General features: G+C 44.3%; 1 protein-coding gene and 1 long non-coding RNA gene across 2 annotated transcripts in view; one reads left to right on the top strand and one right to left on the bottom strand.

Moving 5' to 3' along the window:
• pi4kb (phosphatidylinositol 4-kinase, catalytic, beta) overlaps positions 1-11,809 on the bottom strand; it is an 18,445-nt gene extending 6,636 nt beyond the window's left edge. Inside the window, exons 1-6 of the mRNA XM_067600241.1 lie at positions 11,653-11,809; positions 8,056-8,728; positions 6,011-6,376; positions 3,765-3,992; positions 2,017-2,244; positions 331-440 (exon numbers count right to left, since the gene is read on the bottom strand). Coding sequence (XP_067456342.1) covers positions 331-440; positions 2,017-2,244; positions 3,765-3,992; positions 6,011-6,376; positions 8,056-8,700 — 1,577 coding nt within the window. The 5' untranslated portion in view covers positions 8,701-8,728; positions 11,653-11,809. The remainder of the gene's footprint in view (positions 1-330; positions 441-2,016; positions 2,245-3,764; positions 3,993-6,010; positions 6,377-8,055; positions 8,729-11,652) is intronic.
• Positions 11,810-12,121: 312 nt separating this feature from the next.
• LOC137190705 (uncharacterized) lies at positions 12,122-14,937 on the top strand. Its single transcript, XR_010930275.1, has 4 exons — positions 12,122-12,780; positions 13,765-13,891; positions 14,410-14,642; positions 14,725-14,937. It is a non-coding gene; the product is annotated as an uncharacterized lncRNA (long non-coding RNA).
• The last annotated feature ends 693 nt before the right edge of the window (positions 14,938-15,630 follow it).

Genomic DNA, 15,630 nt, shown 5'->3' with positions numbered 1-15,630 from the left:
CGAGGTCCCTGCTTTATGTTTGGGTGAAGGGGAATGAATCCAGCCCTGTGATTGGTCAGCTCTTCTTCTTCTTCTTTTAGACTTGAGTACTGAACGTGCAGGCGTCTGCAGCTTTTATGTAATTTAGAAATGAATTAACAACCCGTCTCTCACATGAAGGCGCTCATAGCTGGAAAACCCAGAGCCGACTGGGCTTCCTGGTTCCGGTTATCTGACCGGCCAACGTCAGGCTCGGTGACAACCAGCAGGTATCCTGGATACGTTCAACCTGCCTGGTGGTTCAGGACTCTGGTGTTTTACAGTGTGTGTGTAGTCTGCATGCATACAAACCTGATGTCTCCTGCAGCGATGAACACCGGCTCTTTGCTCTCCAGACTGGTGATGCTGTCCACTGAGAACTGACTGATGTTGTCACAGCTGTTGGTGTGGATCTCCGGGAGCTGCAGGGAGAAACAAAAACATTACATACGTATTTCATTATCAATTAATCTGAAGATTATTGTAAAAACAAAAAAGCTGAAAGATGCCCATAATATCTTCTAAGAGGTTAAAGTGACGTCTTCAAACGTCTTGTTCTGTCTGATCAACAGTTTATTCAGTTTATTATAAATGACACAGAAAAACCTCGCAAACAGAAAACATTTGGCATTTTTGCTAATTATTAAAATAGTTGCAATAATTGAAAAATTAGATTTAATTGAGTTGTGAAGTGGGAGGAGCTGCTGTTTCCCTGTTTTCCTTTAATCGATCTCGTCGATGTTCCTGAACACTCAGGACTCTGCTGGATGATGAGACCAACACGTTCATATTCTGACACAGTTTACAGTATTTACACGTCGTCTCTGAATCACATTGTGTCTGTGATTTTGGCGGACGGCTGAGAATACTACAATACCCATGATCCTCGGCAGCTGATGAATTCAAAATGCTTCGTTGTTGTAAACAAAACATGTCGTCATAGTTACTAATTCACTCAGAAATGACCCAGAAATGAAAAGTGAACTGATTTAATCTGTGATGTAGTGACAGAATGTTGAGATCAGTGATTGGCTGTTTCTTGCTGAAATGCATCCTGGGAGTCGTAGTTAACTTCTACCCTGAAATCTTTGTGTCCAGTCTTTGAACCAGATATTTTCTAACACAGTTGTTGACTTGTTGTTCTGATGATCCTCTGTGTTGGATCTGTGTTTACTGACAGGTGCCGGTTCCAGCCCGGATTGGCTGTCCCTCCCTGCCGCGGCCGCCGGGGATCGGCGGGGCCCCAAGACGCTGCTCTCTTAGCGTCCAGGGATTCCAGGTGGCGCCGGGGGTCGGAGCCTCGTCCCTCCACTCTGTTTGTGGAGCTTTGTGTGTGTGTGTTGAATGTTCCAGTAATGTGAGTTTAGACTGTTTTCTCGTTGATGCTGTAGAAGTTCAGGGATCGTCGTTAGCATCGGTAGCTAATTAGTCTGTGTTAGCCTAGCGGTTTGCTAAAGCGGCCTTGTTTTGTGTAGCGTGACCGCCTGTAAACAGTTAAGACCACTAAACTCTTGAAGCAGTCGGGCTGAAACGGGGAGTTAGGTTTAGAAGATGTCTTCTGTTTGATTAGGGATTAGTTTGGAGATAGTTGGTTTTTTGTTTAATATTAGCTCAGCTTCATTAATTAAGTCATTCCAGGAGGAACACAGTCTGATTCTTTGTCATACTGCAATAAACTGCTTCTTTCTTGCATTCATCTCCCTTCACTTCTTTGTCTTTATGTTGCGCTCTCATGCTCTGAGACCCGGACGCAACACACTGACTTTATTATTTCATGTAGTAACGTAAGAACTAAAGACAGACGTAACTACGCAGCACGTCATGTTGTTCACTACGTATGTTCAGAAAAGGAAAAATGATGTAATGTTGTTGTTTATTTAGTATTTCTGTTTCCCAGCAGCCCGTCGCAGGTTAACCGTCTCAGCAGTCTGTCGTTAGTTCACCTCTGTGATGTCACAGGTTCTGTCCTGTGATAACGATGACATCACATCCTCCTACCTCCACCTGCAGCTCTCCGATGTCGTCCACGGACCACGCCTCGTCGTCGTTGTCGTAGTTCGGGACGGTGGAGAAGCTGCCGGCTCGCTGCTCCGCCGTCATGCCGCAGTCCGGCAGGTTCTCCACAGAACGCGTGCTCCTGATCCGGTTCTCCGGGATCCGCATCGGAACGCTGGACGTCTCAAAGTTCTCGCACTCCAGAACCTCCACGTAGATCAGGTACGGAGCCTGCGGGGGTCAGAGGTCACACAGGTCACATGACTGGCTAACTGTTCAGATTTAAACAGGAAGTGGACGTAAAATATCTAGAAGTTGATCTGCTGACAGGATAATAAAATAATTTAAATATGAACCTGAATTAATAATAATAATAATAATAATAATAATAATCAGCAAAACATGATTTGTATTGTGAGCAAATATAAAGTCTAAACAGAGTAAATAAAGGTGTTAAAGGTCCGGCTGAGGACAGAAATAAAGACGTATGAACTGTTTATAAACAAACATAAACAAACATAAACAAACATAAACAGCTCTTGTGACCATGTCGCACTAGAGACTAGTGACTTCCTGAGTTCAGTGGTGACTGTCGGACGTCTGGAACAAGAAATCACTGTTATATTTTGTTCTCTTTGTTTTGTGGCAGCGTTTCTGTGTGTTGATTCATGTCTAGCTGAGAAGATGAAGGTTAAAGTGTCTTTTTATATGAATGTGTGAATTACTGTCAGTATAACCTGCTCGCTCTGGTTTACACCACGACTTCATACGAGTCAGGAGCCCAACGCTGCGTTTCACTTCAACTTTCACAATCAGATCTTCAGAACTTCACTGAAGAAATCAGAATAAACTCAATAATCCGTCTTGTCACTAGTGAGCCTGTAATATGATCTGTGGATGATTGTGACGGACGTCGGGTAGCAGCGAGGTCTGTGTGGTGACACGTCTCAGTGTTGAAGCTGTGAGACTGCGAGTCTGTTCATATCTAAATAATAATAATATTCACATTTGTTTACACTCTCAGTGTTTGTGTGTCCAGAGTTTCTGCTGTTTATTAATTATTTTACTGAAGCAGAACTTAAACTACAGTGTTTAAATACTTTCAGACCGTTTTAACATCACATTAGTTTCCAGCTGTATATAACAATAACAATAGAACTGATGAATGTGAGCTGGACTCTGATAAGCAGCAGAACGTGGACGGATCAACTAATGACTCTCTGACTCAGACTGACTCTAGTTCATCGAGCGTCTCTGGCAACTAAAAACATCAGTATTCTTCACTCTGCAAAGTGATGAGATTTAAATCACAGACATGAACTTCTATTAATGTGTAATATGACCTTTTCTCTGTGTTTGTTATACTGACTGCATCCGTCTGATCTGACAAATCTAAAACTAACCTGCAGCAGCAGTTTCAGCTCCTCTCTGCACATCACTCCATTAAAACACCTTAACGGGTCATTCTCTTCCTACTGGGCATGTGCGAAAGACAGACGAGCAGCCACAGAAAACCAGTGAAGAAGAAACGGTGTACTGTTTCTGCAGCAGATTCCAGTTTGAGCAGAGAGAGGTGGTAGAAAACTACGTTTAACTCTTAACAAGTAGACGATAACTCGCACGAAGCCGTTCACCATCGTTGTTATTGTCATCGTCAGCAGTGTGACAGCGTTTCCATACAGGATGTGTAGATCGATGAGTTTATGACTTTAGTGTGGACGTGGTTTGAAACTCTTCCTCCGGCGGCTCACCTTGTCTTTAGAGTTTAACACCACGGCCTGTGTGTGCGGCACTCGGACCACGTGGTGATCGAAGGCGGCGGTCGGCAGCCAGACTCTCGCCGGCAGCTTGTGGTTGAGCAGCGACAGCTCGGAGATCAGACGCTGAGTCTTCTGCTCTTTAGTGGGCAGCGTGGCCAGACGCTTCCCGATCCCCATCAGAGACTTGATGAACTCACGCTGAGGAGCCAGACGCACCGGCTGCAGAGACAGAAGACAGAAGACAGAGGACAGAGACAGACAGAGGACAGAAGACAGAAGACAGAGACAGAAGACAGAGGACAGAGGACAGACAGAAGACAGAAGACAGAGGACAGAGGACAGAGACAGAAGACAGAGGACAGAGACAGAAGACAGAGGACAGAGGACAGACAGAAGACAGAAGACAGAAGACAGACAGAGACAGAAGACAGAGACAGAAGACAGAAGACAGACAGAGGACAGAGACAGAAGACAGAGGACAGAAGACAGAGGACAGAGGACAGAGACAGAAGACAGAGGACAGAGACAGAAGACAGAGGACAGACAGAAGACAGAAGACAGAAGACAGAAGACAGACAGAGGACAGAGACAGAAGACAGAGACAGAAGACAGAAGACAGACAGAGGACAGAGACAGAAGACAGAGACAGAAGACAGAAGACAGACAGAGGACAGAAGACAGAGGACAGAAGACAGAGGACAGAGACAGAAGGAAGTAGAGGGGTGGTGTTAGTGTTAGTGGTTAAGTCCTTGTGGAGTCACCCGCGGGTGTTTATGCACCGACGCTGAGGTGAATGTTTGTGTTTGCGTGTCAGGTTTCAGCTGACTGAGCATCACATTCACACTTCAGCTGTTCTCACAATCACCAGACAACAACTCAGAGCTGCTGTAACAACATGTCAACGTCTGTCTCAGCCGTTGTTACTGAGCAGGTTTCAGTCTGTTCAAACCCGACACACAAACACAGTCGATCGATCGGTCGATTGATCGGTCGATTGATCAGAGGAAACAGATCATCACGATGTTTTTTGTCCTGATTAATTCACCCAGAACCTCAAACAGCTGATTGGATCCAACAGAAAAACACACAGAAACACTGATGAAGTGACAGTTGAGTCACAGACGTGCAGCTCCTGCAGGTTTACTCTCCTCTGAGCTGAACGTCTGAGACAGAACCAGAACCAGAACCAGAACCAGAACCAGAACCCACAGCTTCCATCACAGACTTCATTTCCCACAATGCACCCTGCAGGGAGGAACAGTCAGAACAGGAAGCTGGTGAACTTACGGGACCAGTTTTAAACTCCAGACTGTCTGTGCTGGAGCTGCTGTCCTGAGGGTCAGAGGTCAGAGGTCAGGAAGGTGCAGCGTCAGGTCCACATGGAGACCAAGACCTGGTTTCTCCTTTCATTCATTTCTTTAATCACAAAACTAGTTTGATTTTATTGACATTTTTTCCAGATTTGTCTTCATTATCAGATTATTGTTTATCAGATTATTGTTTATCAGATTATTGTTTTTCTTTATGGAGTTCAGGATCTGCAGTTCAAAGCACTTCATGATACTCTTCATATCACAGATGATATTTTAATCAAAACATAATTAACAGCCTAAAAACTGAGTGTTTCTGTCAGATATTTAACGAGCTGAACGTTAATCTCGTCTGAACGAGGATTAAGAAGAACAAACGTGTGACGTCCTGTTAATAAACAAACACACAGCTGCTGCTTCACTGTTGTTTGTTATTTTTAGAGCTTCAAGAATTCTTCATTTCAATCAAACATGTGGAACTTTTGATGGAGAATTTGCTGCAATTAGTGTTTATTTTCATCATTGATTAATTTGCTGATCACTGATTGATCGTCTGATCTATCAAACATCTGAACAGTGAAACATGTTCCTCACAGTTTAGTTCAGTTTACTGTCACGCTCCTCAAACCACAACCAATCGATTGTCAAAATAGCTGCAGTCTATTTATCATCTAATTGATTAATGGACCAATCACTGCAGCGCTACATGATCATATAAAAACACAGCGAGACATCGGAGACGTCTCTCTGCAGTCCGACTAATCAATAACGCAGCTGTAATTATTTAACTTTACTTGTAAACATGTTTTTTATCTGTTTCATAAACCAAACTCCTTAAATTACTCCTCCATCTTCCCTCTGACTGCTTCAAACACATCAGGCCGGTGACTGATGTGTTGATTATTGATTATTGATTGTGTGTGTTACCTCGTCCTGGCTGCTCTCCACCTTCGGGTTACTGGCGGTCCTCTTCAGGTTGCTGCTCAGGCTGATGCTGACGGTGGCGTCCGATTTGGAGCGTTGATGAGTGCGTTTGGAGGGCGACAGGCTGTGCTCTCCTCCCAGGGGCCCGGGGCCCGCGGCGGGGACCGCCAGGGGACAGAAAGGCGTCAGAGTCAGCGGGTCTCTGCGAGCTCGAGGACCCGCAGGTTTGAGTTCGTCTGACAGGATGAGTTTTCTCAGTTTAGTGCCTCGAGAGTGCCGCTGGGTGGAGATGTGCATGTCAGAGGAGTACGCCCCCAACAGCCACGCACACTGCAGACTGAAGGAGATACTCTGCCTGCAGCGGTGAACCTGCAACGACACGCAGGGGTTAAAGGTCACCTGCAACAACACGCAGGGGTTAAAGGTCACCTGCAACGACACGCAGGGGTCACCTGCAACCACACGTAGGGGTTAAAGGTCACCTGCAACAACACGCGGGGGTCAAAGGTCACCTGCAACGACACGCGGGGGTCAAAGGTCACCTGCAACGACACGCGGGGGTCAAAGGTCACCTGCAACGACACGCAGGGGTCACCTGCAACCACACGTAGGGGTTAAAGGTCACCTGCAACAACACGCGGGGGTCAAAGGTCACCTGCAACGACACGCGGGGTCAAAGGTCACCTGCAACGACACGCGGGGTCAAAGGTCACCTGCAACGACACGCGGGGGTTAAAGGTCACCTGCAACCACACGCGGGGTCAAAGGTCACCTGCAACCACACGCGGGGTTAAAGGTCACCTGCAACCACACGCGGGGGTCAAAGGTCACCTGCAACGACACGCGGGGGTCAAAGGTCACCTGCAACCACACGCGGGGGGTCAAAGGTCACCTGCAACCACACGCGGGGGGTCAAAGGTCACCTGCAACCACACGCGGGGTTAAAGGTCACCTGCAACCACACGCGGGGTTAAAGGTCACCTGCAACCACACGCGGGGGTCAAAGGTCACCTGCAACCACACGCGGGGGTTAAAGGTCACCTGCAACCACACGCAGGGGTTAAAGGTCACCTGCAACCACACGCGGGGGTTAAAGGTCACCTGCAACCACACGCAGGGGTTAAAGGTCACCTGCAACCACACGCAGGGGTTAAAGGTCACCTGCAACCACACGCGGGGGTCAAAGGTCACCTGCAACGACACGCGGGGGTTAAAGGTCACCTGCAACCACACACGGGGGTTAAAGGTCACCTGCAACCACACGCGGGGGTTAAAGGTCACCTGTAACCACACGCAGGGGTTAAAGGTCACCTGCAACCACACGCGGGGTCAAAGGTCACCTGCAACCACACGCGGGGTTAAAGGTCACCTGCAACCACACGCGGGGGTTAAAGGTCACCTGCAACCACACGCGGGGGTTAAAAGGTCACCTGCAACCACACGCGGGGGTTAAAGGTCACCTGCAACCACACGCGGGGGTTAAAGGTCACCTGCAACCACACGCGGGGGGTTAAAGGTCACCTGCAACGACACGCGGGGGTCAAAGGTCACCTGCAACCACACGCGGGGGTCAAAGGTCACCTGCAACGACACGCGGGGGTCAAAGGTCACCTGCAATGAGACGCGGGGGTCAAAGGTCACCTGTAACGACACGCGGGGGTCAAAGGTCACCTGCAACGACACGCGGGGGTCAAAGGTCACCTGCAACGACACGCGGGGGTCAAAGGTCACCTGTAACGACACGCGGGGGTCAAAGGTAACCCGCAACGACACGCAGGGGTCAAAGGTCACCTGTAACGACACGCAGGGGTCAAAGGTCACCTGCAACGACACACAGAACTTGAGTTCTTAGAGCTGATGACTTTGTAGCATCTGCGGCTGCAGGTCTGATCAGGTGGGAATATTTGTGACGCATCGCTGTTACATTTTTAATGAAGATTTTAAAGTCTGATTCAATGAGCAGATTCACAGCTGGAACTGATAACATACTCTTAAGCCACGCCCCTATGTGCTCAGACCACTCGACCCCGTGCTGAGGCCACACCCACCACATATGGCTTGATGGCGTCCCCGACGTCCTCGTCCATGTGGATGTACATGTTGAGCAGCTGCGGCAGGTAGAAGTCGACGTCCTCGTGGGGGAAGCTGAACAGGCGGTTTCCGATGTACGCCTGGACGCCGGGCTCCTTTGAGTTGTGCAGGTAGGAGATCGCCATGGAAACATCGAACAGCTTGGACTCGAACAGGCGGAGCAGCCACGACTGTTTGGAGGGGTTGTGTCTCTGTCGCCGCCGGGCGCTCTTCACCGAGCCGGGGGCCGGGCCCTCGGGGTCGTCCTCCTCCTCGCGGATCTTCACAGGTTTGATGGTGGTGTTCAGGGGAGCGGCGGCGGCGGGTTCCGGGTCCGGCCCCTCTCCGTTCTGGAGGCCGTCGTCACCCTCCACCTGCTGCAGCTTCACCTTCTGCAGCACCTCCCGACACGCCCGCTGGGCCACCTCGGCGTCGATCACCAGGCTGAGCTCGGCCACGCCCTCGCTGATGACGCCCAGCGGAGGGGTGGCGCCCTGGGGGGGGGCGGAGGAGGGGGTGGAGGGGAGGGACAGGGAGGGGGAGGAGGAGAGGGAGAGGGAGGGGGAGGGGCTGCTCTGATCAGAGGGGGCGGGGGAAAGCTCCGGCTCCGTGTCCTCCATCATGGCCGCTGGGAAGCTCCTCCCTCCTCCACTGAAACAGAGAGAAGGTCAGAGGTCACAGCAGAGGTCAGAGGTCACAGCAGGGGTCAGAGGTCACAGCAGAGGTGATAAACATGAAATAAACATGAATGATTTGACAAGACTTGGCTTGAACAGCACATGAGCGATCATAAATGATGTCATAAAAATATTCCTGTCTGAGTTTGGGGGATAATTATGCTCTCAGTTTTGGAACTACAGCTCCCATAATGCTTTGGAGGATGTAAACAGGAAGTATAATGTTGTCATGGATTCAAGTTCAAGTTCTTTATTGTTGCATCTTATTACAAAAGAATAAAAGTAAAAATCTTTAGTTTCAGCTCCTCGACAATGTCGTAAGGAAAAAAAGAGGAATATTTTAAAAAGTAAAAGCAACAGTGATAGATAAGTGTGTAACAGAGTGATGCTGTGTGTGTGTGTGTGTGTGTGTGTGTGTGATGGCTGGTCCTGGCGGTGGTGCTGTTTTGGGTTCAGCGTGTTGTGGTTGGTGCCAACCTAAGAATGAAGGGAAGACGGCGACCTGCTCGCAAATAACGAGAGATTAAAAGGCAGGAGAGCAGCCGACGCCCCGCAGCAGACGCAGCTCAGTGTCCTGCAGGTCGCTGCAGCGCAGACGGACTTGCTTGGTGGGAAAGCAGAGGAGTAAATGTGCAGTAAAGTCCTGCTTTCATATTTGCTTTTGATGTGTTGAACGTGAGGCGGCGTTACGGACCCGAAGACATCAGAGAAACTGACAGAAGCTTTATATGGAACAGCCCTTCCTTCCTCACTGCTATTAGTTAATAAATCTCTTCTTAACTTGTGTTTTAGTTTATAATAATTATATCTGCATGTTTTGGTTCAGCACAACTTCCCCCCAAAAATGATTGGATTTGTCTTTAAAGTCTCACCTGATAAGAGTATAAACACAGCTGTGTTTTTAAACCAGATTTGTTTACATTTTTACATTAAGAGTCGTGTGAATCAGCTGTTAGCAGCTGCTGTCTGCAGTGTGACGTGATGTTCAGACGACCATCACTGATCACTGGAGGTCCTGCAGCCTCTTTCTTCTCTGGAGGTTTACTGGCGATGAGACGTTTCACGTCTGTGTGAACGACAGTTAATTACTGGATTAATCAATCAGTTGGACAGTTTTCTACTATCCGAGGCTCCACGAACATCACATCTAGAGCAGCAACAATCAGTCAATTAATCGATTAGTTGCCAACTATTGATTAATCTCCAAATATTCTGATAATTGATGAATCCCTTTGAGTCATATTTTAAGAATTGCAGCTTCTTAAATGTGAATATTTTCTGGTGTCTTTAGTCTCTGTGACAGTAAACTGAACATCTGAAGAATAAAGCTGCAACTAACAATTATTTTATTATCAATTAATCTCTCAATTATTTTCTCGATGAATCAGTTTAGTTGTTTGGTCCATAAAATGTCAGCAAATGTTGATCAATGTTTCCCAAAGACGACAAACACAAAGATATTCAGTTTACTGTCAGAGAGACTTAAGAAACCAGAGCTGATTAATTTAATGATTGGCAACTAATCGATTGATCGACTGATTGTTGCAGCTCTAATCTCATACAATTATTTGATCTCACTGATAACACATTTGTATTAAATCAATGAGCCTCGAACCAGCACCGAGGTGTTTATGGAATATTGTTTGGATCTGATGTTTTTATCTGATCATGTGAAGTTATTTGAAATAATTGTTTTGTGACATTTAAATCAATAAACTAAGTTGAGAAATAAGCTGCAGTCTTTCACATACTGACACACATCTGCTGCCCTTAACTCAGTTTTAAAATCATATTTCTCATCTACTCTTTTAAACACGGCTATACTATGTAGTTTATATACTATAAATATAAATATATACTATAAACACGGCGGTCTCAGTACTGCAGACCGTTTCCATCACTGTGATTATTGTTGTTTTCAGAGACACTGAACGCAGAGCAGCTGCAGTCTGATTTAGTTTAAGAAGCTTTTTACTGGTCGAACAGAAGCTGAATAACCAGAGAACCAGACTGCAGCTACTGGACATGACTGTCTATATCAACATTAGTATTAAAGGACAAGCGTGGGATTTAGTGGCATATAGCGGTGAATATAATAGTGTAACTGACTGAAACTTTTGTTTACAGTTGAAACTGCTTTCGATGTTTCCAACAAAGCTGCAACATTCAGACTGAAGAGACTCCAGCTGGTCATTTAACTGTAGTTCAGCTCTAACAGCGTCTCAGGAAACTCTACAGAAAAGACTAATAATTAGTTGTAAAGTGGATTAAAGGGAACAAACCAACAGTTTATCAAGTCACGTGATTAAACTCAGAGATTTAAATCAGCTCCGCTTTCGTTTTGTCTCAGATCTTTAACATCTGTAAATATTAATGTTAGCAGGTAAAAACATCACGATAAACAGTGTGATCGTATCAGATGACTAAAAACATGAATCAAACATGTTCTCTGCTGATAAACCCTCCTAATACTTAGCTTAGCACAAAGCTAACTCAGATTACAGACACAGACAGAAAAATAAACCCTGAAAAGCTCCGAAGCGCCTGTTAGCATTAATTTAACTTTAAATTGACCAGCAGCAGCTGTAGCTTCAGTATTAGCTCACAGTTTAAAGTTAAACAGGCTGTTAGTGACGCAGTTACCGTTAACCAGCGAACTAAACATTAGCATCATGTTAACTTACACAGCTAACCGGCTACAAGCTAAACTAGCTTCTCTCGACTGTTAGCTCTTGTTAGCATTAGCATTAGCCGGCAGATATTAGGCCAACTGTTGCTAACTCCGCTCAGCTGCTGCTGGTGCAGCTGTATGCTAAGCTAACGTTAGCTCAGTCTCAGGCCGGGTTGCTGTTCGGGTTCAGTCACGTGTCAACGTGTTCACAGGTGAGTCTGTCCTACCTGGTGACAGTTTAATACGTTTGAAACGTGTTTTTATGTCCAGTTTGTCTCCTCCATTGATTCTCTCTGATCTTCATCTCAACTGCACCCAGCAGTGGAACCTTCCTCTTCCTCTGCTGATTCCTGTCGGTTAGCGGACACATTCAGGCGCGACACCGCCACCTGCTGGACCGGAAGCAGTTTATCTCTTTAATAAAAGAACTTTGTATATTTACCAGCAGTGGAAGAAGTATTCAGATCCTTTACTGCAGTAAAAATACCAATAAAGCGATGTAAAAATACTCCATTACAAGTAAAAGTCCTGCATGAAAAACCCTCCTACAGTAAAAGTACATAAGTATTATGAGCTTGATGTAGTTAAAGTATTGCAGTAAAAGTACATAAGTATTATGAGCTTGATGTAGTTAAAGTATTGCAGTAAAAGTACATAAGTATTATGAGCTTGATGTAGTTAAAGTATTGCAGTAAAAGTAGTGGTTTGGTCCCTCTGACTGATATATTATTATATATGACATCATTAGATTATTAATAGTGAAGCATCAGTGTTAGAGCAGCATGTTACTGTTGTAGCTGCTGGAGGTGGAGCTAGTTTACACTACTTTATATACAGTTAGCTAGTTTACACTACTTTATATACAGTTAGCTAGTTTACACTACTTTATATACAGTTAGCTAGTTTACACTACTTTATATACAGTTAGCTAGTTTACACTACTTTATATATAGTTAGCTAGTTTCAACTTAACTGACATTGTTCAGATTTAAATTAATGTCGCTTCCGCCGCTTTTCTCAAACTATCATCAGGTCATATCAGCCACCTGCATGTCATTAGGAGGGTTTCCCGCCCTCGCCGCTCTGTAACAAGCGGCACGCAGGCATTAACAAATGGAGCGCACCGTTTTTTTGTTTTTTTTTTACAGGTGTGTTAATGCCATAGGCTAATGCACATGCGTGGGATGGTCGAAGTTTCTAGAACCGGGACCATGGAGGTATATAAGAAAGCTCGAGGTGTAAAAGTCACGCGACACCGAAAAGATTGAATAAAAATATGTTAGTGAGTCATTTTTTAGTTTTACAATTTGGATATATGATTTTAAGCAGTGGGCAGACCATGGATCCGGCTCCAGGTAAGTGATCCTGTTGCTGATTGAGATTAACTTGAGGAAAACTAACTAGTTAATATGTTAGTACGTAGTAAAAAGTCAATAAGAGTCATGTAATAAACGTCTTGTTGGTCGGTGAAGGATGAACCGGTGGGCTTAGGCTCCTGTATTTATACTACTATTAAACTAAGTTGTTGTTATTGTTAGGACATAAAGTTATGACTGTTTGATCCAGATAAAAGCAGCTGTAGACGTTTAGAAGGAGAAACTCAGCGATACTACAAATGACAGAAAACTGTAGTAGACTTTCACACTGAGCTGAAATGAAACGAGAGCACATAAATGAGGTAAATAACAGAAATAAACAGCGTCTTCTGCGTTTTGCTGTCATTCATGGTCTGGCTGAGTCTCTCTGTGTGTGTGTGTGTGTGTGTGTGTGTGTGAGTGTCATCACACCTTCACAACTACACTCGTCAGTAACATGAAGACCAACTCTGATGAAAGTTTTCCCATCAGAAATAAGTACATTTCAAAATATCAGTGTCCGGTCACAAAAGCAAAGTTTGAAGGGAATAACGGCCTTTATTGTATATTCTGGGTCAAATTAGAAAACTTTTCTTAAAGAATGTAAGAATATAATTCAGGATGTTTTTACTGCTCTCAAATGTCAAAATAGATCCAATTTGACCCGAACAGCATTTTAGGGTTAAAAATGACTCAAACAATGAATCAGCTAGCAGCATTCTGCTGTGTATACTGGGGGTCAACAGAGAGACATGTCTGACTGTGTTTGGTGGAGGCGGACGGCGCCACCTAGAGTCCAGTTCTGCTGCAGGTTTCTTCCTGTTAAAGGAGTTTTTCCTGCTGCTGATGGAGGAATGTTGAGTCTGTAGATTAAAGAGTTTGGTCTGAGATAACTTCTGTTAGTCATTTTGAGTTTGTTTGTTTTCAGTGAAGACTATTTTAAAATAAATTGTATTGATAACTTTGGGTTTTGTTCTCTTCCAGTCGTGCGGAACCAGACGGCTGTTAACGGGAGTTTCGTCATCCTGCCGTGTTCGTTTCCCGGTGAGGAGATCGTCGGGGTCTGTTGGTACAGAACTGACAAAAAGTCACAACAAGGACACTGTGACAGGTCAGTTGTTGTTATTGTTTCGACTTCAAAATATCAGTGAAACGGCGGCATTTAAATTTTAGGTGAAGTCAACGAATACTTAACTCTCTTTCTGGAACTGAGAACCCAGAGTTGATCAAACTAATCCTGCTCTCTGAACTCTTCTGGTTTCTCTGGTTGTAAGTCGGCGTGTTGAACGCAGCTCAGCCTGCTGCTGTTCTGTTGAGTCCGTTAGACGTTATCATGGGAGTGTTTGGATCCAACGCTAACCTTCATCATGGTTTGCATTGTTTCTATTGTTATGAAGATAAACAACCATGACGTCTCTTAACATGTATGAAAGACTCACAGCAAAGTTTGCAGCATGTTTGTTTTCTCCAAACTACAAAATAAAAGTTTTAACTGTCGACCGAAGCTTGATGGGATTTAATGAGTAAACTCTCAGCAGTTCAGTCAGAAGGACTTAAAATTATACATTGAAATTAAGTTAATGATAAATTATTCATTGATTTCAATGAATTCCTGTATGATGTTTACAGGGAATACGTCCTCCTGCACCGTGACAACAACACCAGTACAACCTTCCAGGATGCAGCGTACCAGAACCGAGTCAGCCTGCAGGACGGACTGCAGGACGGCGACGTGTCTTTACTTCTTAAAAACGTCAAGTACAGCGACAGCGGATCATATGAGTGCCAGGTTTTCTACAAAGGTGTTGAAGGCAATGAACAGAAAACTGTGTGTGTCGACAATCTGACAGTTAAGAACTCAGGTGAGTGTTTCTGTATCAGAGATGATGTGATGTCTTCAGCAGCAGCCGGTCAGTAACTAAACATCTGTTCTCTGGTTTTCAGATGGAAGAAACATCACAGCTGAAGACATTAACAGAAAAAACAGCGATTTACCTGTTGCTTTGTCTGTTACAACTGTCTGTATAGTGATTATTATTATTATTATTGTATTAGTTTACATTAAAAGAAAACAGGTAAGAAGAACATCTTCTTACCTGTCTAATTATTGTAAGTTGTTCTTTTATGATGACGAATAAAAAGATTGACGACTTTGAATGATTTTTGTTTTTACTTCAGTAAAAATACTCCATTACAACTACAAGTCCTGCATGAAAACTCCTCCTGCAGTAAAAGTACATAAGTATTATGAGCTTGATGTAGTTAAAGTATTGCAGTAAAAGTACATAAGTATTATGAGCTTGATGTAGTTAAAGTATTGCAGTAAAAGTACATAAGTATTATGAGCTTGATGTAGTTAAAGTATTGCAGTAAAAGTACATAAGTATTATGAGCTTGATGTAGTTAAAGTATTGCAGTAAAAGTACATAAGTATTATGAGCTTGATGTAGTTAAAGTATTGCAGTAAAAGTACATAAGTATTATGAGCTTGATGTAGTTAAAGTATTGCAGTAAAAGTACATAAGTATTATGAGCTTGATGTAGTTAAAGTATTGCAGTAAAAGTACATAAGTATTATGAGCTTGATGTAGTTAAAGTATTGCAGTAAAAATACATAAGTATTATGAGCTTGATGTAGTTAAAGTATTGCAGTAAAAGTACATGTGTTGTATTTTAAAAGCTTGTTATATTATCCATTGTGTCAAATCTTCATCTGAAAAGTAACTAAAGCTGTCAAATAAATGTAGTGGAGTAGAAAGTACAATATTTCCCTCTGAAATGTAGAAAGTAGCATCACATGGAAATACTCAAGTAAAGTACAAATACCTCTAAACTGTACTTAAATACAGT

This window comes from Thunnus thynnus, chromosome 10 (assembly GCF_963924715.1).
Source record: "Thunnus thynnus chromosome 10, fThuThy2.1, whole genome shotgun sequence".
Lineage (NCBI taxonomy): Eukaryota > Metazoa > Chordata > Actinopteri > Scombriformes > Scombridae > Thunnus > Thunnus thynnus.
This window is presented reverse-complemented; position numbering and strand designations above follow the sequence as displayed.